Consider the following 23,013-nt stretch of genomic DNA (forward strand, 5'->3'; position numbering starts at 1 on the left):
TCTTCTATTTTTTATTCATGGTGTTTTCATCTGTACCTCATTTTATATAGTTGAAGTGAACTTTAAGACTAGATATTGGTGTCCCAAAGCCCGTCTCAAACTGGAGCAGGCATCAGAACCCCCTGGAAGGCTTGTCAAAGGACAGATTGCAAAACTCTTATCATTTCTTTTCCTGGGATAAGTCCACCCATAGAATTTCTGAGTCAGTAGGTCTGGGTCGGGGCCCAGGAATCTGCATTCCTAACAAGGTCCTTGTTTGGGTGATGTTGCAGGTACGGAGACACGCTGTGGGAACCCCTGCTCCAATGCCTTCCTTCCACCTTCCTTCTGCGCCTTTGTTGCCAACAATGGCGGCTGGGGCGGCCGCCTCCAGGACAGTCCATATACACACAATTCGGTGTTAGGAGTGCTAATCATGCTGAAGGACGTGCCCACATGTTGCCCCACCTCCAGATTATCATACATCTAATTTTAAAAGTCTGTATGCAAATACAAGCTGCTCTTCCTACCAGATTGCTCCCCTTAAGCACTTTCTGCTTTAAAATCAGAGCCACCACAGGGTAGGTAATTCTCTAGTATCCCAAAATAGAACTTGGATTTCACTTTCCCACAGAAACAATTTTATGAATGGTGTTTAGGTGCAGCTGAAATGGTGCTGTTAAAACCATTCTTCAGAAATACTGTGGGTTCAATGAGGCTTCCACGGGCGGCCTTCCAGGACCGTAACTGCCATTTAAAGAATTGAGTGTCTGAGTTTCAGAAAACCAATTTTCAAACGAGCTCTCAGAACATAACTTGTTTAGGAACTGCCTATAACTGGAACATCTGGTTCATTTTGTGTATAGTTATTTCGCCCTTTACATGGAGCCAAAGTGGGGAGTAGGAGTGGGAGATTTGTCATTTATTCCACTAACATTTATTAGATCCTCACAATGTACCTGACACTGCTATATACTGGGGATATAAAGATGAAAAAGGCAGCCCCAGCCCTAGAGAGCTCATATTCTAGGTGGGAAAATATTTCCTAAGCAAATAAGAAAATATTTACCAAGTTACCCGTGTGATATGTGCAATAATGAAGAACCGATGAAAGAGGGATCTGTTCTGCTTGGAGAGAGAGACTGACTCAGAGTGTGTGTGTGTGTGTGTGTGTGTGTGTGTGTGTGTGTGTGTTTGGTAGGGAGAAGGTATGTTTAAGAGGTTTAGAATCAAGGAGAGATTGTTAGGCCTTGAAGACCACGGGGAGTTCTCCAGGCAGAGAAGGGGGCGAAGGACATCCAGGATGAGGGAACAGTCTGAGTGCAGAGGGGAATGAGCGATACAAGAATGGCAAGTAACTAGGTCAGCTTCTCGTGGAGGATGATGGAGGACAGCTGGGAAGGGGATTAACTGCCACATAAACTTTGAACCCTAACCCAGAGGAAGAAATGAGAAGACTTAATGCATAGAGCTAAGTCTGTGCGTGCGGTATGTGCATTGTTGTCCCAGACTTTTCCTTTTGAGAACTTTCTTCTGTATATTTCCCACTACCCTGAGGAAGAACATTTTTTTTTTCAACAAACTATTAATATTTTTTAAATGTCCTGAATCAAGTTGTTTTCAAACCTGTGCTCCAGGAAGCCCCTCAGAGGCTGGCAGGGGTGAGGGCGGACAAGCCCGCAGGGGGCTGCCTACTGGGGCTCCCTCACTGACTCCTGTTATCCATACACCAAGCATTTCTTTGGGCTCGTCTACATATTAGACATGTCTGGTAAGAATATTACATTTGAAAATGGGCATGTAACTAAAAAAGAGACATCTTAAAACCACACCTTTAGTAACAGTCTGAGGACTTAGGTGTGGAGAGCCAAATCTCTCAGCGGCTGTAAAAGGAGGAATGTTCTCAGACAGTCAGCTGAAGATGGGACCACCAGACAGGCATGGATCTGTGACCAAAGATAATGGGTAGGATATACCTTTATTTGGCCACAAAAGGCAATGATAAAATCATATCTTTCCAGCATGATCTCTCTAACACTTTAAGATCAATGTTCATATTTTCTTATGAGGAAAAACTAGTATTTTCATAAGCATTTCAGATCATTCTTTATACTTTAAAAATGTTAGCACTTCTTGATCTCTTGCCTCTATTTACTGTTCCATCCAATATAAAAATAAATTATGTAGTGGTGGTTAAGATGTTTATGTCAAGAATTTGACCCTGGATGGTTTGGTTTAGGAAGCAGTATTGTCATTAGAAATTAAAAGTGTTTCTCACTACATATCATATTATAATTATTTATGTTGTGTTTAGATAATATATTAATCTAGTTTTAGTCACTTTTCCAATAAAAACTAAAAGGACTTGCCAGTTTATTCTGTACCTACATATAAGCTTTGCATTTAAACATAACTTAGCTGCCCTGAGGTGACAATGCAGTCTTTCCTAGGAGGCAAAGTCCCCAGATTTTGTATTTCATCATCTCTGTGTGATGGGGAGACATTCACTGAGGTGCTATTTGACAAGTAAGAAAGAAAACCGGAAAAAAAGGCCTGAAGAAAATAAGCCCACAGAGATGCTGAGGTACAAAAGAAATAGCTGCAGAAGAAAAGAACGTGATAAATATGCAAAAACGTCATGTGGTCTGGTGAGCAGAGCTCTGGAGGTCTGGATTCTGGCCCCAGGTGTGCCACCAGCTGTGTGCCTGGGCCTTTCAGGAAACGACTCTGTGGCACACCTTCCCTTTCTGAGAGCGTGTGTGTGGAGGGGAGGTGCGGGCGGGAGTGAGGATACTTAAAGGCCAGACCAACCATGAGGTCAAGAAGTTCTAAACTGGATGCAGCCCTGTGCACAGGAAAGGGACAGAGCTCGGTGTCCAGGGCTGAGAGCTGGGTTCCAAATCTAACCACCTGCCTGTGATCTTGTGAGGGTTACTTAACCTTGCAGTGTCCTTCCCTGGAAAGTAAGGCCAGTAATTCCTACCTCCTTCACATCCGATGAGGTCCATGCAAGTGCCAGGGAATGTTTCTGATAGCTAAAGTTCAGCACAAGAATGAAAATCCATCTGCAAAAGCATTCTACTGCATGATAGAAGGACAGCTCAGTGCACCGAGGGAAAATAGATGCACAGCTCTTAAAATCTGGAAGCGGCTTAAATAAGTCTGTAAAAAACATTTTTAAAAAACCAAGTTTATTCCTTTCAACTTATTTCACTGACCTAATAATACGTTGCTAAGTACTTCTCATCTATGCTTTTATGGAACTCACGGTCTAGTAGATTAGTCACTCCTTTCTCCTTTTTTCTTTTTAAAAATAATTTTTTCCTGCAGTTTTAATTGTTGGCCGACATATTGCTTCTTGTTTGAGGGTGACATAAGACCTGCTTTCTCTTACATTGAATTAATATTTACTATGTTGATTCCTAGGTCTGAGCATCTGGTTTCATTTCTAAGCAGAAATGAACCCAGTTTTTTTTTTTTTTTTTCTTGGTGCTGAGTCAGCTTTTTCTCTCCAGACCCAGAGCCCTCTGTACTTTCTGGAAGAAAGAGCTGACTGTAGCAGAACAATGCTGAGCTGTGGCCAAAGAAAGCTTCAGAGAAGCACCTGGATCCTCCCAGCCAGGACCGAAGTGCTAATTTTCTATGCCGGGTCTCCTATGTTTCAGCTCTTATATCACTAACTGGTGGTATAGACATTTTCAAGAAAGTGTTGAAGACAGATGCGAGGGGCCTAGGATTGAAATAGTAGGGTGACATACATGATAGAATTGAGAAGCACCAACAGAGAGCTTCTTAAGCTGTATTTTTTATTTAGAAGAATAAATAGACTTACAAAAAGAAATTTTCAACCAAATTAGTTGTTAATGTTGTTGATTCCTTTTTTATCGCAATCCATGATAACATGCCTTTCATGGAACCAATTAGACATAGTGCTTGCTCAGCCAAGTTTTTGGTCTGCCGTCGAGTATAGTTAAAACAGGTGTGATGAGTGCACAATTGATGCTACAGCTGGACACAAGCAGGACTTTGTAATAAGAATCTTGAAATCTTTAGTTGAAGTCTTTGGTTCCCACCACCATACCAAAGTTGAAAGGGTTTCAAAGCTAGTAGGCAGCCTTCTTTTGATGTATTTTATTCACTTGGGATTAAAATCAGAAGCTCTCTTTAGTTAATCACAAAAAATATCTTTTGCCATGATTAGCAGCTTGGGAGTTTTTAATTGCTTTTGGGTGCAATAATTGAAATTATGATAATTATGAACTTGGGATATGCTCAGTACCTTATGACAGGAGCGCTTTTAGCTACATCTGTCAGATTGATAAGTTCTCTCTTTGATACAAACTCCCACCCTGTCTTCTGGAATATATCAAATCCCAGGGCTGAAGCTGCCCATTGGTAATGCTGATTCTGTTACAAATTGAGCCAATGCATGTATTGATTGGAAGTGGCGTTTGCTAAGGAAATACACCTGAAATAAAAATGAAGACCTATTTTGTAAAATGCGCCTTTTTTTATTCTCTGTGCATTGCGATGGGATTCAAGGTTGATGCTCTAGACTTCCCCATGAGCGAATGCCTGTGGGCTAGTCTTGAAGCTGTTTTCTTTGTGGTTTGCCTCCTGTCCACTGGGAAGCCCATGCTCCTTTCATTTTCATTCTTTTCCAACTCTAGTGCTTTTGAACACAGAACCCCCATCCTCCCACCACCCAAACTCCACATTCCAGCCCCATGATTTCATGGTACCAGGCATATCTCCCCTGCCATGCTGTCAGGCTGCCTGCTGACTCTTGCAGGGGGAACAGACGGGAACATAAACTCACCGCAGAAGTGCAAGACACTCTCTGTATATTTTTAAGACCAGGAATCCAGTTCTCATTTAGATCCTGTATTTTTTTAATAGCTCCTTGAAAATTGAACAAAACATTTCTTGTTGCTCTTACTTCTTGATAACATCATTCCCTCTGCCTGGATATATAGAATCACAGAAACTAGAGAACGAAAAAGATGTATTAGATCATGTCTAGTTCATTCCCACCGGTCACAATTCTTTTTTCTCATAGTCTGTCCTCTAGTGCTTTTCTCTTCTAGTTTTCCCAAGAACTAGTTTCTCCATTTCTCTCAGGGAATAATTCCTTAGTTTGAACATGGAGGAATTTGTGTGGAAATATTCGTATTTTTTTCTCAGCTTGATATTATTGGCCCTTATAATCCTTTATATGACCATAAACAGTCCCCTTTCATCCTAGGTCAAGCATTTCTGGACGGCATTTTTTTTCCTCTTCATTTATTAAGTTCAGAGCTTGTTTTTCTGCTTTGCTTTCTCTCTTCATCAATCAGTCCCAAAAGCCCATTAATCATTTTTTACCTCACTGAAAGCTCCTTTGCTTATTCCCATTTCAGGGACCCAGGGCTGGTTAAGGGCCTAAGGTACTGAAGGAAGCCTCACTGATATGTACTTATTTTATGCTAACGCTTCTCTCTCCCTTTCTTTCTCTTTCTCTCTCTCTCTCTCCCTCCCTCAGCCTCAGTTCTCAGCTACAAACTATTTTTAAAGTAATGTCTCTAAATTATGATTTGGGGAGTTAGTCATTTGACAGCCTCATATGTGTGTATGTACATGTGTATGATTTTAAGTGGTAATATTATATTCTCAGTTACTTAAAAGGTATTTTTCATATTCTCAGAGCCACAAACCTCTTAGGTCTCCTGAGTGCTTATATCAAGTACAATTCTAGATCATGGAACTATGATGTAGCATTCTATTTTAGGGCTGTTATCTCAGAAATAGAGAGGAAAATAAGCAGATATAGGAAAATAGACTGTAGGATTTGAAATTTTTGGGAAAAGGGAAGGGCAAAATATAAGTAGTCTTGGCACTCACACATCTAAAGTAGATTAGCTCTTAGGAGCTAATATTAGATATAAAGATAAAGACTTTTTTAAATGTTATTCTTTTTTAAAAAAAAATTCAACTTTATTGATGTATAATCGACACATAAATTGTAAGGTATTTAAAGTGTACATATACCATGGTGATTTGATATACATTGTGAAAAGATCCCCCCCACCTAGTTAATTATTAACACAACCAACACCTCACATATTTGTCTTTGTGTGTGTGTGTGAGAGAGCATTTGAGTTCTACTCTCTTAGCAAATTTCAATTATACAATGCAATGTTATCCTGTAGTCATCGTGTTTTACATTAGATCCTCATAAACTATATGGTTTTCTAGATGAGAGGACCCAGTATTATAAAGATGTTGGTTCTCCCCAAAGCAATCTATGGACTCACTGTAATCCCAATCAAAAACCCCAACAGGTTGCTTTTTTTTTTTCTCTTGGAACTTGGCAAGATGACTGTAAAATGGATTGAGAAGTATAAAGGACCAAGGGTGGGTTAGATAGTCTTGAAGAAGAAGAAGAAGAAGAAGGTAGAAAGACTTGCTCCACCAGGTCCCAAGACTTATTAAAAAGGCAGCTGCGGTACTGGTGCAGACATAGACAAATAGACCATGGACCAATGAGACAGAATAGAAAGACCAGATACAGACTCAGACATATAGAGATAATTGGTTTATGCTGAAGTGGCATTCCAGAGAGCAGTGGGGAAAGGATCTTTTCAATAAATGGTGATGGAAAAATTAGGTATCCATATAGGGGGAAAAAAAGGAGAGAAAATAAAGTAGATGTCTACCTCACACCATATGCAAAAAACTCCAAATGGATACAGACTTAAATGTGAAAGATAAAACTTTAAAGCATATGCACATACATATGCTTTATATATGTATGTATGTATATACACACACGTATCTTCATGAACTCAGGATATTAAAAGATTTCTTCTATGACATAAAAATCTGGTCAAAAATTATATATTTGAAGAACATCTCTTCATCAAAAGGTAACATAAAGGCAAATAGCCACATAATGAGAGAATACATTGGCCACACATGTAACTGACAAAATATTAGGATCCAGAATATACAAAAATTCTTAAATCATTGGAAAGATAATCCAAGCTGAGAAAACTAGGCAAAATAACTTGAATAGCCTCTCCACAGAAGAGGAAATAAAGATACCAAAAGCCATGAGTTCTCAACTTCTCTAATAAATAATCAGAGAAATGCAGTTAAACCATAATGAGATTCTACCCTATATCGTCAGTTAGCTAAAAATAGAACTACTGGCAAAGTGTTGGTGAGGATGTGGAACAATAGGAATTGGTGGTAGAAACTGCAAATTGTTACGTACTGATACTTAGGAATAGTTTAGCACGCTGTAGTACAACTGAAGTTACATATGCATACCTTATGATCCAGCAATTCAACTCCTAGCTACGTACACTGGAGAGACTTGGCACTAATACACAAATATATGTGTAGAGAATATTCTTTTTTTTCCCCCATAACTTTTTTTTTGCAACAGAAACGTTGCAAAATAATGCAGTGAATGTAATGAAGTCTTAATAGATGGTGTTTAAGCAAAACATGGTAGCTAGTGGAAGGAGCGTACATGAGCTTTGAAGTCAGTAATACCTGACTTGAAATTTCAGTTCCACCTATTAGTTGTGTGGCCAAAGGCAATCTATTAATATTTGTGAGCCTCAGTTTTCTTATCTGTAAATTAGAGGTAATCATATGCCTACCATATTATATATTATAAGGAATAAATACATTAATGCATTAAAGCACTGAGCATAAATGCCTGAAACATAGTAGTTGTCCAGTAAATTATGGTTGTTATTAGTAATTTTTTATTATTGTTAAAAATGATAATGATGTATTTTATCATTTATCTGTATTAAAGACAGAAAATATTTTTTAAAAATTTGTTGCACTGGGCTTCCCTGGTGGCGCAGTGGTTGAGAGTCCGCCTGCCGATGCAGGGGACGCGGGTTCATGCCCCGGTCTGGGAGGATCCCACATGCCGCGGAGAGGCTGGGCCCGTGAGCCATGGCCGCTGAGCCTGCCCGTCTGGAGCCTGTGCTCCGCAAGGGGAGAGGCCCCAACAGTGAGAGGCCCGCGTACCACAAAAAAAAAAAAAAAAAAATTTGTTGTGCTCAAAAGCTTACAAATACAGAGGCACATTTTTTTTCTTCTCATTTTCTATTATAACTTCAATAATAGACAGTATAGACCAATGGGATAGCATGACCATGTCAAAAATGATTTTATAATTTAAAAAATTATGCAGAATTAAAAACTTCGTTTGAAGAAATAAAAAACCAACTATGATTTTATCAAAAGTAAATGGATACTGAAGCATGAAAAAGTTAAATAACTTTATCAAGAAGCAATATCAGAAATAGAGTATAGGTTTCCTAATTTTTAGCCCAGATCCTGCACATTAAATTATAATATCAGCAATTATTTTTACTTTTTTATTTTATATTGGAGTACAGTTGATTAACAATGTTGTGTTAGTTTCAGGTGTACAGCGTAGTGATTCAGTTATACATATACATGTATCTATTCTTTTTCAAATTCTTTTATTTTTAAAGAAAACTGAATTAAGTAAGAGTAGCCTTTAGCCCTAATGCTAAGGCCTTCATTGCCTTAACTGCAAAATGAATGAAGTCATGTGAAAAACCCCTGGAGCCCCTTTAATCTCCAGTGAAATTTGATTCTATGTCTGAAGTCTCTGCAACTGACCACCAGAACCACAGTCATCTTTTCCTCTTGGGAACTCTTTTCTGTACCCCACTATTTACCTTTCCAAACCAGTCACAATTGTGTTGTAATACTGTACGGTTACTTTTATTTTCATAAGCATATCCTCTATCTCCAGTTAGATTGGAGATACAGACCTTTTCTTACGTGCCTTTGTGTTTATAAGCTTTTGAGTGCAAAAAAAGATTTTTTTAATATAATTTCTGTCTCCTAATAGCACCTAACATAGTGCTTTACAAAATAAATGCATTTAAGGATGATGACTGTCAGATTGCAGTTAAAAAAAATTGCGTAGCCATCAAACATGGGCATAGGATTCATGGATTCTGCTTCAAAAGCAATGTTGTTTGTTTTCCTTTGTTCCAGAAAGATTCCGTGAAGCGCATATTTTCTGGCATTCAGCCTACAGGAATCCCCCACCTTGGCAATTACCTGGGAGCCATTGAGAGCTGGGTGAGATTACAGGACGAGCATGACTCCGTGCTGTACAGCATTGTTGACCTACATTCCATCACTGTCCCCCAAGACCCAGCCGTCCTCCGGCAGAGCATCTTGGACATGACGGCTGCTCTTCTCGCCTGTGGCGTAAACCCAGAGAAGAGCATCCTTTTCCAGCAATCTCAGGTCAGCTTCTCAGATTAGAACCGAGAAAACATTTATTTTCAGATTGAGGAAAAAATCGAATGGTTTATATAACTCCTGTTTTTGATTTTTTTTTTTTTGACCCTTCAAGTGTGACTTCATCAAATGCGACTGTTTCATTTTCATGTTTTCCCTATATTCATATCATTGAGTATTATTATAATGCAATAGTATTTTCAACTTTCCCTCCACTGTACTAGGTAAGTTTATAATGCTTCATAAACCAAAAAGTTGTATCCCATTAGTACTTCTAACCCTGGAATTGTTTTTCTGTACTGGGTTGCATTCAAACAGATGAATTCATGCTGTTGACTAGTCTGGTGATGAGGGATAGAATTTAGCGACTGATGGTTTTACGTAACTCCAATGTTGCTTTATTGGGTATTGCATTTGGAAGGTCTATTGGATAATTCCCATTGTTCATTCTTCGTATAATAACTTTTGAGAAGATTTGAGAGAACTAGCTGGGAAATTGGAAGACAATGTCCAGTGTCTTGAGTCCAAGCCAAGAAAGGCTTTAGAACAAAGCCAAAATATTTGACTCATATCTTTACTATGGATGAATCAGTTTACTCTTGGACAGGCGGATAACCTGGACTAGAGACAAGGCGCTTAAGAGACTCCCTAGCAAAGAAGGTGAAAATTTTAACTGGATCATGCCCTTATCACATGTCTGCTTTAACCTGGTGACAGAGCCCCAGCCAAGGAATGGTATGTTATACATGTTTTGGCACATGTTAACATGTATGCACGTATGGAACGTGTTATACATGTGATCCTTTCTTGATCATAAACTTCTGACAATCATTATTTTTGTATATATTTAATCACCCACAGAACTTAATGTAATGATTCACACAGAGCAACCATTTAAAAATATGTAATCAATGAAAAGAGTATCTTCAAAAAATAAATGCAGTTATCAACTTAAACTTGTTACCAGCTTAGAGATAATGTGATAGAATAATAGATTCTAATCATTAAAATGACCATAAAGGCAATTTACCTCAATTTCCTTTTTTACAGTTGGTCAGGAAGCATTTCCTTACGTATGGCTTTTCAGATTCAATCCTGGACAGATGTAATTGTTATCAAGTACTTGCTTATATTGAGCAAACACCCACCTCCCTGTAACTTCTAGCCACTCATTTAACTCCTCGCTAAAAATACATATAAATCAACTCTGTCTTCCACATGACTGCTCTTCCAAACTTGGAGACATTAATTGTGCACCATCCTTACCCTCCAGGTCCTTGTTCCATAGGCCTTACCTTCTTCAAATTAGCTTACCCTAGATCTCTCACCCTCTTGGTTGTCCTACCTCAGAAGCACTCCTACCTTCTCTCTGAAAGGAAGGTGCCTCTCATATTTCATGAAGCAATGTTTATCTAAACTCTTCACATCCATCTCTGAAATTATAATGCTGGTCATCTTTAGAGCCAGTTTTGGAGTCACCTAATGCATTTTCCAAAGCATACCATCTTTACTCCATCTTAGCTGTTTTTGATACAAGCTCTCTTTTGATCCTTATGTGATATTCTTTTTAAAAATTGTATTCTCAGTACTTATTTCCATACTTCTTGTAGGTGAAAATGTCTAATCTCCACAAAGTAACCACTTGTCAGTTGCTTTTTAAAGTGACCTTTAAAATTAAAGGCTTATTTACAGTCACATCCAGTACTTGCACTTTGAGCTCATAGCCCCAGAAATGATTACCATATTCTAAAAATGTTCTCCTTTGTAAAGGATTTTTGGCAGTGACCTCCATAACTGTATAAAATTTGCAGTAATTGAGGTATCTTCTTCCACATGGTACATTGTTGTTCAAAATAGCAATTGAAAGAGTAACCCACAATATGGGAGACTTTGTAAGAACATTCTCATAAGTGAGGGATAAAAAAATTCACCTCCCTTTTGTAACATTTTTTATGTTACAAAATGAGCTCACTGGTTCCCAAACTAGTGAGCTCATTATGTGGGCCTAGGTCAGAGAGTGGAGGCAACTGGTGTTGCCTGTTTCCTCAGTGGTCTCTAAATTGGCTCCCAGTTCCCCCTCCTACCATCCCTGACTTCAGCTCCCTTGGGGGAATTTCGATAGTTTGCCAGTAAAATTTGAAGGAAGTACTCATCAGCCCACATTCCACAATTTGTCCCACAAAGACAGTATTAAAGACTTCCTCAGGTGTCTTTCTGTCCTCAAGACATGCTTGGTCTGGGCCATTTCCTTCTTTAACTCGGGCAACCAACCTTATTACAACTCAGTGGATGGACTGGATATTTTATCAGATTTTCTTTCCTTTTTAAAATATTTAATAAAGAAAACTTTAAATATATGCAGAAGAGTAGAGAGAAGAGTATACTCTACCCCCATCATTTACTCACATTTTGTGATTTGTCTCGCCAATGTTGTTTTCTCTGTTGAAGTATTTTATAGCAGATACCACACATCATGACATTTCATGCCCTAAATATTTCAGCATGCCTCTCTATAAACTAAGGAAATTTTCTTACATAACCACAATACTGTCATCACACCTAACAAGTTAATGATAATTCCATATTATCTTCTAATACCCAGTCCATGTTCAAATTATGCTGATTCTTCCAAAATGTCTTCCAAAATGTTGTCTTGTTGGAATGATGATCCAACCAAGATCTATGCATCACATTTGATTATGGATCTTAAAGTCTCTTTTTATTTCATGCCTTTTGATTTGTTGATCAAGTTTTATTTCCTGGGAAGTTAATCCTTCTGCACTTAAAAAAAAATTTTAAACTTTGGTTTTTATGCTCCCACTTTTTTCTTTTTTTTTTTCCCTGATGTGGTATGTATTTTTTTAATTGAAGTATAGTTGATTTACAGTGTTGTGTTAATATCTGCTGTACAGCAAAGTGATTCAGTTATACATATATATACATTCTTTTTTATATTCTTTTCCATTATGGTTTATTACATAAATATTGAATATAGTTCCCTGTGCTGTACCATAGCACCTTGTTGTTTATGCATTCTATATATACTAGTTTGCATCTGCTAACCCCAAACTCTCACTCCATCCCTCCCCCACTCCCCTTCCCCATTGGCAACCACAAGTCTGTTCTCTGTGTCTGTGAGTCTGTCTCTGTTTTGTAGATAAGTTCATTTGTACGCTTCCACTTTTTTCATGCCTTTGATATGTTAATCAGGCTTTCATTTATTTGCTATAAAATTAGCTCTTTTGGACATAAAAATAAACCTTAATTTTTTGTGCTTCCTCTTTTCACTAATCTGTGTTAGCTGATGTTTAATGGCTATAAACTGCCATCCTACATAGTTGCTTGTCACCATTTATAATAGTTTGACTAGAAACGATGCTTACTTAGTGCCTACAGAGTGCCTAGAAAGGAGTGTCTAGATATCAGTTCCTCTAGAATGCTGTAAAGCTTCAAGCGGTTCATGGAGGATGATGGGAAGTTCTTCCTGATGCTTTATCTTGAAACTGTGAAGGCATGTATTGGCTTTTGCTTCTTAGGACCATTCTCAAGTAGAAGTATATTAACTAAGCTAGTCGCCTTGAAACAATGATTATTTTAAAGACCTGACCCCATATTTGCCTTGTTCTAGTAGGTGAAAGAATCATCATGGTGTTTGTATTTTATGTCTTGCTATCCAAAAGCCAATTAATTAACAACTGTCTTTATCAACCTGTGGAGTTTTCAGTAGAGGGGGATTGAGAAGAAAATAGAGCATCTTTAAACGTGGAAGATTTACCAGCCGTTTCATGTATATGACCTCTCTTTTAATCTTCAAAGCAGTGCATGAGTTAGGCATTACTGTTTTTTCACAGATGAATAAATTAAGGTATAAAGAGATTAAGTAATCAGAAAATCTCTGAGGGTGCCTGGTACTTAGTAAATGCTTAATAATATCTTCTTAATTAGCTACCTGAGGTCATAACAGCTTGTAGGTGGCAAATCCAGGACTCTTTTTTCTTCCTAAGGCACTACTTTTAGAAGCTATATAGACAGTTTCTGACTTACAGTGGTTCAACTTATGATGGTTTGAAAGCAATATGCATTCAGTAGAAGCTGTACTTTGAATTTTGGATGTTGATCTTTTTCCAGGCTGGCAATATGTAGTACGATATTCTCTTGTGGTACTGGGCAGCAGCAGGGAGCTGCAGCTCCAGGTCAGCCGCGAGATCACCAAGGTAAACAACCGAGACACTCACAACCGTTCTGTTTTTCACTTTCAGTACAGTATTCAATAAATTACATGAGATATTCAACACTTTATTATAATATAGGCTTTGTGCTGGATGATTTTGCCCAACTATAGGGCTATTGTAAGTGTTCTGAGCACGGTGAAGCTATGATGTTCGGTAGGTTAGGTGTATTATATGCATTTTCAACTTAGAATATTTTCAGCTTAACCATGTGTTTATCAAGACGTAACCCCATTGTAAGTTGAGGAAGATCTGTACTCATGGGGAGAGAATATTTTTCGGTCTCCCACCATGCCTTTGCCTCAGGAGCTGATGGCAGAGGGGCAGTGCAGAGCCAGAGCTGACCTGAAGACCCTGGACTACTAAATTACCCTCTCACTCCTGCTTCAGTCTCACAAATCGATGGTCCATTCCCCACATTGTAGCCACGGTCATCTTTCTACTTAAAATACATCAGCACCTCTCTCCTACCCTCAAGGTAAAAATTTAAACTCAGTTTCTAGAAAGCCCTTCAAGCATGAGGCCGCTGAGAACATCAGGTCAGTGTTTCTTCCACTCCATCACTTTTTATCACAGGTTATTTTGTGTTCAAATGATCTGATTAACTTTTACCAATAATTCTTTAAAGCAGAAGTTAGAGTATTTTCTTCTGTTTTTTTTGTTTGTTTGTTTGTTTTTATATATATTTTATTTATTTATTTTTGGCTGCGTTGGGTCTTCGTTGCTGCGCATGGGCTTTCTCTAGTTGCGGCGAGCAGGGGCTACTCTTTGTTGTGGTGCGCGGGCTTCTCATTGCAGTGGCTTCTCTTGTTGCGGAGCACGGGCTCTAGGTGCATGGGCTTAGTTGCTCTGTGGCATGTGGGATCTTCCCGGACCAGGGCTCAAACCTGTGTCCCCTGCATTGGCAGGCAGATTCCTAACCACTGTGCCACCAGGGAAGCCCCTCTTCTGGTTTTATTTTGAGAAAATTTGATAAATCAATTCTTAACTTATAAAACATAAATTAGAGGTTATTTGTGTAATTTTAACAAGGTTTTTTTTGTTAATTTCTTTATATTGGGAATTTTGCAGTACATTTATGCATTTAGTTGATCACTGAATATGATAGGAATTTAGAAAATAATTAGAATTAAAGTGTTGGGAGCCAATACCAGTTAAAATTAGTTATAACTACATCTCCTCACAGACAATTATTTCCAAGTAAAATGAAGAATTTTTGAAATTGTGAGTTAGAGAAAAATACTTTTTATATTATGTAAGGGCTCTTTTCATGTATATCCATTGTGTTAAGCAAAGTACTTACAGATAAATATAAAGACTAGTTCCCCAGGTGCCATTGTTGGACACCAGAGTAAGTTCTAGTAATTATTTGAAATAGGGAAAGAGTTTAGCTATGTTATAATGCTGATTTTACCAATAATTTTTATCTCCAGTCCTTTGCATTCTTTCTCAGCGGTCTGACTGGAACGATTTAGACTTACTGAAGATTTTTCTCATTATTTTCTTTTTCTTTCTTTCCCACCAGCCTCTAGTCATGGTGCTTTCCCTACAATATGTTTGCCATATGTGGGGAATTTTACAGAGCCTCTCCTCTGAAAGGTGTGTGTGTGCACGTGCGCATGTGTGTGTGTGTGTGAGTGAGAGAGAGAGAGTGGGAAGGAGAGGGAGAGGGATCGCCTGCTTATGTGTGTGCTTGGCAGAGGTTTCCATGCCAATGCCAAAGTCAGTGGTCTCTTATTTCTAGCAGGCCCGAGTGCAGATCCAGTCTGATTCCCACAGCTGCCTCTGAGGTGCACGTTTCCACATCTTTAGTTGTTACTTTGCTTGGGATTGAATCACCCTGCAGATGGAAGATAAAAGCTGGAGTTCATAGCTTTAGGCACTGGCTTTCTGCCAAGGCTGGGAGAAAAGGACAGTTTTCGACCATCAGACATCATGTTACAGAGGGTCCAAAACAGTCCAGGGAAGAGTCGAGGGAGAAGAATGGAATCTGCAGCTTTGGAATGTGGCCTCATTCTCTAATTAGAGGTAGGTTTTGTTTCCCAGGAAACTAAAATCAATAATAACAATAAAGGAAAGGGGGCTATGGAGGAACCAATTTCCGAATAAGGGCCAAAGGAACTGACTACATGAATCTTGGCTCACTGAATACAAACAAAAGTGGTACCTGACCCATTCGTTGTCCCTTATCTTAGAGGTAAAAAGCCAAAGCCTAAACTAGGACAGAGAATCTTTTGTGTTTTCACTTATCCTAGTAATTTTGGAAGCATATTTGAGTACATACTTGTATTCGTTAAACTCTCAAGTTGTTAGGCTACCAACAACAGGTGTACATTCAACTCGTAATAGGAAGGAAGCAAACAGACCTCTATATAGGTTAATGGTCTTGAGGAATCTATTTGTAAAACTGGTGTCACCTCCAAAGTTTCCAGGGAGAGACAAAAGTTCTAAATGGCCCATGGCATACATAATAAAGATAAGTTAGGAGAATTATTATATAACTCAAACTCCTCATGTTATATTTCCTTCTCTAAAAAGTTGCCACTAGTACCACTTCCTTGCCTAGATCTATACTCATGTGTGACTTGATGAGAAGCTGTAGTATTTGTGCTGCTTGCATCCTGGACTACAGGGTTAGGTCATATCTTAATGACACCTCCAAGAAGAGTTATTTTTTACTATCAGGGCAGTAGTGGAAAGAGTATGAGCTTTGAAGCCAGATACAGTTTGAATCTCACTGTGATCTCTTCTTGTAGTGACACACTGGGCAAGTTACTGAAGCTCTCTGAACCCCCTTTTTAATGTCTATAATAGGGATATTTAAATAATATGATGTATAATTCCTGGCAGATGTTAACTTTCTCTCTCACCCTACATCACCAGACACATATTGTCCCCACCCTAGGCTCCTTGATTTGTTTAAGGGTAGAGCGGATTTGGAAGGTGGGGATCAAATTAATGACAGTGCCTGTCTTTATACTCAATAACAAACTATTTTCACAGGCGTTTGTTGTCAAAGGTTTTTCAGGACTTTTTAAGAAATATTTCAGACATTCAGAAAAATATGAAGGCGAATGACTGCTTTTTGAAATGCTAACCTTTTGGCATAGTTGCTGCATGTAGTTTCTGGGTTTTTTTTAAATTAATTTTTATTGGAGTACAGTTGCTTTACAATGTTGTGTTAGTTTCTACTGTATAGCAAAGTGAATCAGCTATACGTATACATATATCCCCTCTTTTTTGGATTTCCTTCCCATTTAGGTCACCACAGAGCACTGAGTAGAGTTCCCTGTGCTCTACAGTAGGTTCTCATTAGTTGTCTGTTTTATGCATAGTGTCAGTAGTGTATATGTGTCTATCAAACGTTACAAGTACAGTCGAAACTTTCTGTTTAGCTCTCTCTAACCCCATTATGTTTCCTGCCTCCCCAGAGGTAACCACTATACTGAATTTAATACTCATCATTCCCATGTACGTGTTTCTATTTGTATTGCATATAATTTGGCCATAACAATCCATATCATTTATTTTGTATGTTTTAAAACTTTATGTAAATAGCATCGTGCTGCAGAAATCTTCCTGCATCTATATTTTTGTGTGCAACATTAGTTATGTGTTCGAGATTTATTCGTTTTGACTGCTCTACAATATTCCATTGTCTGGCTCTATCACAATTTATTTATCTATTTTCCTGACAAAGCGTATTTAGATTTTTTCCAACTTTTTTGTTACTGCAAATAATACTACAGTGGGCATACTTCTATATGCTTTTTGTGTACATCTGAAAGGCTTTTCTAGGTGTACATACATAAGAGTGGAATCATGAGGATATATGACATGTATATATATCATAAGTGTTAGTGGCTATTGCTAGATTGCTCTCCAAATTGGTATTCCAATTTACATTCCCAACAAGTGAAGAGTTTCTTTTGGTCTATGGCAATATTTGGTATAATTAGACATTTTACTTTTGCCATTATAAAGGATAGAATATGCTATCTTATTTTAATTTGCATTTTCGGTTTTGTGAGCCTCTCTATCATACCTTTCTTTTCTATTTCATTAGTTTCATTGTTTCCTCTCTTGCTTCTGTTTTCTTTGAAATTACTTTGTTGTTATTTTTCTAACTTCTTAAGTGGGCCTCATTAATTTTTAGCCATTCTTCTTTTCTAATATAATTATAAATACTCATTTCCTTCTAAGTACTGTTTTATCAGCATCTACAAAGTTGTGATATGTAGTATTTTCACTATAACTCATTTGTAAATGATTTCTAATTTCTATTATTTCTTGTTTGATCTGTGATTTATTTAGAAATATGTGTTTTAATTTCCAAATACATGACTCTTTTTCTAAAACCCATTTTACCCACTTGAATGACTAAAATTAAAAATACTGATAGTGCTAAGTTTTGGTAAGGATGTGGAACAACATGAACTCATACATTGCTGTTAACAGTATAAAATGACAATTTCTTATAAAATTAAACATATACTTACCAAGTGACACAGCAGTTTCACTCCTAGGTATTTACCAAAGAGAAATGCAAACATTGCCTGCAAAATGACTTATACGTAAGTGTTCATAGTGTTTTTGCTCACAATAGTTCCAAACTAAAAACAACCCAAACGTCCATCAATGAATAAATAAATAATGGTAGAATATTCAATCAATGGAATATTATTAAACAGTGAAAAGGAGTCTGTAACAACATGAAGGAATAGCAGAAACATTATGCTGAAAGAAGCCAAGAACAGAAGAATTCATATTATATACTAACATTTATATGATATTCTAGAACAGGCAGAACTAATCCATAATAACAAAAAACAGATCAGTGGTTCCCAGGAGCAGGGCTGAGGGAAGGGTGAGGAATAAACTGCAAAACTGTGTGAGGGAACTTTTGGGGGACATTGAACTGTTCTATATCTTGACTGGTGTGATGGTTACACATGTATAGATTTGTCAGAACTCTGTGGACTGAGCAGCTAAAGTGGGTCCATCTTATTGTTTGTACTTTATGCCTCACTAAAGTTGACTTAGTATTAAAAAAATTTTTTTAATGAGTAGGCACTTAGGATATATAAGTCAAAAGAAAAGAAGAACCCACAGAACTGTGTGAGAACACTACAGGTTTTTCAATATAGTTGTCATTCAAGCATTTAAAATAACAAAGGCAAAATAAATATGGCATAAAAATTTCATCTGAGCTTTGAGTCACCCATTCACAATGAAACCAAGAAACAACCTGCTCACAAGTTTAGTCAGTAAACTAATTATTTTGTTTGCTGTTGTAACATGTTCCCTAAACTTCTTGTAAAACCAGCAAAAAGCCCCATGAAACCAAGTGTTGCAGCTGTTGACCCCACTACAAGGAAAGTATAAAAAGAGAGTAGCTCTGGGACTTCCCTGGTGGCACAGTGGTTAAGAATCTGCCTGCCAATGCAGGGGACATGGGTTTGAGCCCGGGTCCGGGAAGATCCCACATACCACGGAGCAACTAAGCCCGTGTGCCACAACTACTGAGCCCGTGTGCCACAACTACTGAAGCCCACGCGCCTAGACCCCATGCTCCACAACAAGAGAAGCCACCGCAATGAGAAGCCCGCGCACCACAATGAAGAGTAGCCCCCACTTGCCGCAACTAGAGAAAGCCCGTGCACAGCAACGAAGACACAACGCAGCCAAAAATAAAAATAAATTAATTTTTTAAATAAAGAGAGCAGCTTTGCCGAGGACAGTGCTTTGAATTAGACTGAAGGGATCTTTACTGCCAAGAATTTTAGGGAATTTTAGTCAAGAGTTGAAAAGAGTTTAAAATAAGAATATGAAAATCATCTTATGATTTAAGACTTTCATCATTTTTGTTTGTTTTTAGATGATTTTTTAATTCATGTTTTTCCTTGTTTAAACATTATTTATCCAAATCAAAACAATAACAAATATATGTAGGGAGAGACATCATTTACAAACATATTTTGTACTTATTTGTTATATACTACAGGATAAAGAACACAACCCAGGGTTGTGTTTTTTTTTTTTTTTAATGAAGCACAATGTGACCTCTAATTTACCTGTGCTTAGTCTTTTCTTCTTATACTTCTTTACTATTCTGATTCATTGATATATTAACTGCTCATTCCTTTTAATCTCCAGAATTCTGTCCTGAGCTAGGTAGGTAGGTAGGTAGGTAGGTAGATAGGTAGATAGACAGATACCTAGACAGATACATAGATAGATCTATTCCATATTTTTTATTTTTTCTGCCCTCTTGAAGTCTCATCTACTTCTATAACTTTCAGCCATTTTCTCTCAAATCTTGTCTCTTTCCCTGACCTTTCTTCCTAGTTTTTTGTGTTTCTAGCAGTCTTCTAGACTTCTATCTCTGGATATCTTTCCAAAATCTCAATTTCAACATATCTGAAACCAGATCTTTCCTTTTCACCTCTAACCAGCCCCTCCACTTGAATTTTTAAAATAATTTGGGATGAAATTCACATAACATAACATTAACTACTTTTTCCCAACCTTAGATATATGTTTATATTTTTTCTTTACACAGACTTTTTTTTAAAACTGAGGTAAAATACATGAATATAAAATGTACCATCTTAACCATTTTTTAAGTGTACAATTCAGTAGTGTTAAATATATTCATGTTACTGTGCAACCAATCTCCAGAACTGTTTCATCTTGCAAAACTGAAATTCTGTAGCCATTAAACAGCTATTTCCTCCCCTCCCCCCAACCTCCAGACCCTGGCAACCACCATTCTGCTTTCTGTCTCTATGAGTCTGACTGTTCTAGATAATTCATATGAGTAAAATCATACAGTATTTGTCTTTTTGTGACTGGGCTCATTTCACCTAACATACTGTCCTCCAGGTTCATCTATGCTATAGCATGTGTCTTAATTGCCTTCCTTTTTAAAGCTGAATAATATTCCATTGTGTGTATATATCACATTTTGTTTATCCATTCATTCATCTGACAATGGCTATTCGGGTTGCTTCCCCCTTTTGGCTATGTTTAATAATGCTGTTGTGAACATGTGTATACAAATAGCTCTTTAAGATCCTGCTTTGTATTCTTTTTTTTTTTTAATCAAAGTATAGTTGATTTACACTATTGTGTTAGTTTCAGGTGTACAGCAAAGTGATTCAGTTATATTAATTCTTTTCCATTATAGTTTATTACAAGATATTGAATATAGTTCCCTGTGCTATACAGTGAATTCTTGTTGTTTCTTTTGTGTATAAACCCAGAAGTGATATTGCTGGATCACATGGTAATTCTATTTTTAATTTTTTTAGGAATCACCATACTGTTTTCCATAGCAGTTGGACCATTTTACTTTCTGACCAACAGTGCACAAGGGTTCCAATTTCTCCATCCTCATCAACAGTTGTTATTTTCTTTTTTGTATGTGTGGGTTTTCTTGGGGTTTGTGGGGTTTTTGTAATAGTAGCCTTCCTAATGGATATGAGGCGATATCTCATTTTATAGTTTTAATTTGCATTTCCCTAATCACTAGTGATGTTGAACATCTTTTCATATGCTTGTTGGCCATTTGTATAACTTCCTTAGAGAAACGACTCTTCAAGTCCTTTGCCCATTTTTTAATCAGGTTGTTTTTGTTGTTGTTGAGTTGTGGTAGTTAGTCTTTATTTTCTCCCACTTCACAGGTTGCCTTTTCACTTTGTTATGCCCTTTGATGAATAAAAGTATTTAATTTAATGTAGTCCCCAAAATCTTCAATATTTTTTAGGACCTAAGTTTTGGGGTCTATCATATATACACACATGAAAATTTCACATAAAATTTACTCAAGAAATAAATTTTATAAAAACAACAATAAACTGTCTGCCGTCTTGTCCTCTACAGAATAGCTCTCTTATTCTTCCTCAAGGTAGGAATTGCTGGTGGGGGGGGAGGGGCATGTTTATGGTAGATTGTTATCATTCCTAATTATTCATGTTCATTCCTGTAAGGACAATGATCAGCAGACTTTTTCTGCAAGAGCGTAGATAGTAAATGGTTTAGGCTTTGCAGGCCCCATGTGCTGTCATCACCCTCTTCACCACCACCTCTCCTCCTCCTCCTATTCTTTTTCCTTCTCCTTCTTCTCTTTTTTTATATTTGACTGCCCTTTAAAAATGTAAAAACCATTCTTAACCCATGGGCTGAATAAAAACAATCCACAGGTCAGATTTGGCCTGTGAGCAGCAGTTTGCTAACCCATGTGTATGAGGATTATATGTCCTCATCCATTGCCGCATGACTGACAGTGCCTTCGACAGGAGAAGCATCTGTTCCTACTCCACTCGTGTTGGGCTTGTCCACATGACTTGCTTTAGCCAATGGAAAGCAAGTGAGCATGTGATACACCGTGCCCAAGCAGGATCTTTGCAAGCCATTCCATGTTTGTTCTGACTCTCTTGCTCTTCCTTCCTTCTAACTCCTTCAGTTTGGGTCCTGGAATGAGAAGGTATGTAAAGCAGAGGAAAAGCCAGCCTACAGCTACTAATATGTGATGTGAATGAGAAAGAAACCATTGCTGTGGGCCGCTTATCTAGGGTTGTTACCCAGCCTAGCCTAGAAAAAGCTGACTAATATACTGCTCTAGGTAAAGAGGTACATATGTGTACACATACACACACATATACACACTAAGCAATAGGACTTAGACGGAGGTGGCTTTTAAGTCTGGAGCAGGCTTATAGAAGCTACTTATTTAGCTTTGTAAATATTGAACTAAGAAAAAAGTATAGAAGAATCCAAACGTGTACAGATAGATATTCATTGGCAAACATAAATACTGACAGGAGGCAGACCAGTTGAAGAGAGTGAGTGAGAGTTTATCACTGATAACAGAGTTCTTTTAATTTAAATTGATCCCCAAACAAGGTTCCTGTTAAGGGGATTTGTGATGAGGATGATAAGAGTCTAATAAAAATAACTCAGCATGAAATTGCTAGTTTCCGAGAGGAAATGATCAATGGGAATTTGTGAGTCTGAACAGTCTTCCAGGTGTCCTAACCAAAACTTATAGTACCTGATTCCTGGGAAGATAACATTTATATAGGAAGTAGTAAAATCCTAAGGGACACTTAGACATTTGATCTAAGATTTACTGAATCAGCTAATTGCTTGAATGGCTTTGATTGATACCTAAGGGACACTTAGACACTTAGACATTGGATCTAAGATTTACTGAATCAGCTAATTGCTTGAATGGCTTTCATTGATACCTAGCAGCTGTATTTTTTTGGAATCATGCTATCCTGTACTCTCCTTGCTAATTAAATGTTTCTGAAAAAAGTTTAAATTCAGCAAAACACAGGGGCTACTATAACAGACATTCATGTTCCCAACACCAAGGATGAATATTGTTGACATTTTGTCATATTTGCTTGACTTCCTATATTAAACAAAGTTGAAGGACCCTTTAATTCTTTCCTTGCCCACTCCTTTTACCCCTTCTCCCTACATCCCTTTTCTCGATCCCCAGGCA

The 23,013-nt window shown here is 37.7% G+C and overlaps 1 protein-coding gene across 4 annotated transcripts in view; it reads left to right on the top strand.

Annotated features, from left to right (window-relative positions):
• WARS2 (tryptophanyl tRNA synthetase 2, mitochondrial) overlaps positions 1-23,013 on the top strand; it is an 87,945-nt gene that overhangs the window by 32,645 nt on the left and 32,287 nt on the right. For 2 of the 4 annotated variants that reach the window (XR_012333544.1, XM_004319662.4), the window contains exon 2: positions 9,019-9,276. Coding sequence is in view for 3 of the 4 variants with exons in the window: in XM_004319662.4 (XP_004319710.3) it covers positions 9,019-9,276 (258 nt within the window). In the remaining variant the exon portion in view is untranslated. The remainder of the gene's footprint in view (positions 1-9,018; positions 9,277-23,013) is intronic. The other 2 variants (XM_073808992.1, XM_073808990.1) reach the window with 1 other exon arrangement.

The sequence above is a fragment of the Tursiops truncatus genome, chromosome 1 (assembly GCF_011762595.2).
Source record: "Tursiops truncatus isolate mTurTru1 chromosome 1, mTurTru1.mat.Y, whole genome shotgun sequence".
Lineage (NCBI taxonomy): Eukaryota > Metazoa > Chordata > Mammalia > Artiodactyla > Delphinidae > Tursiops > Tursiops truncatus.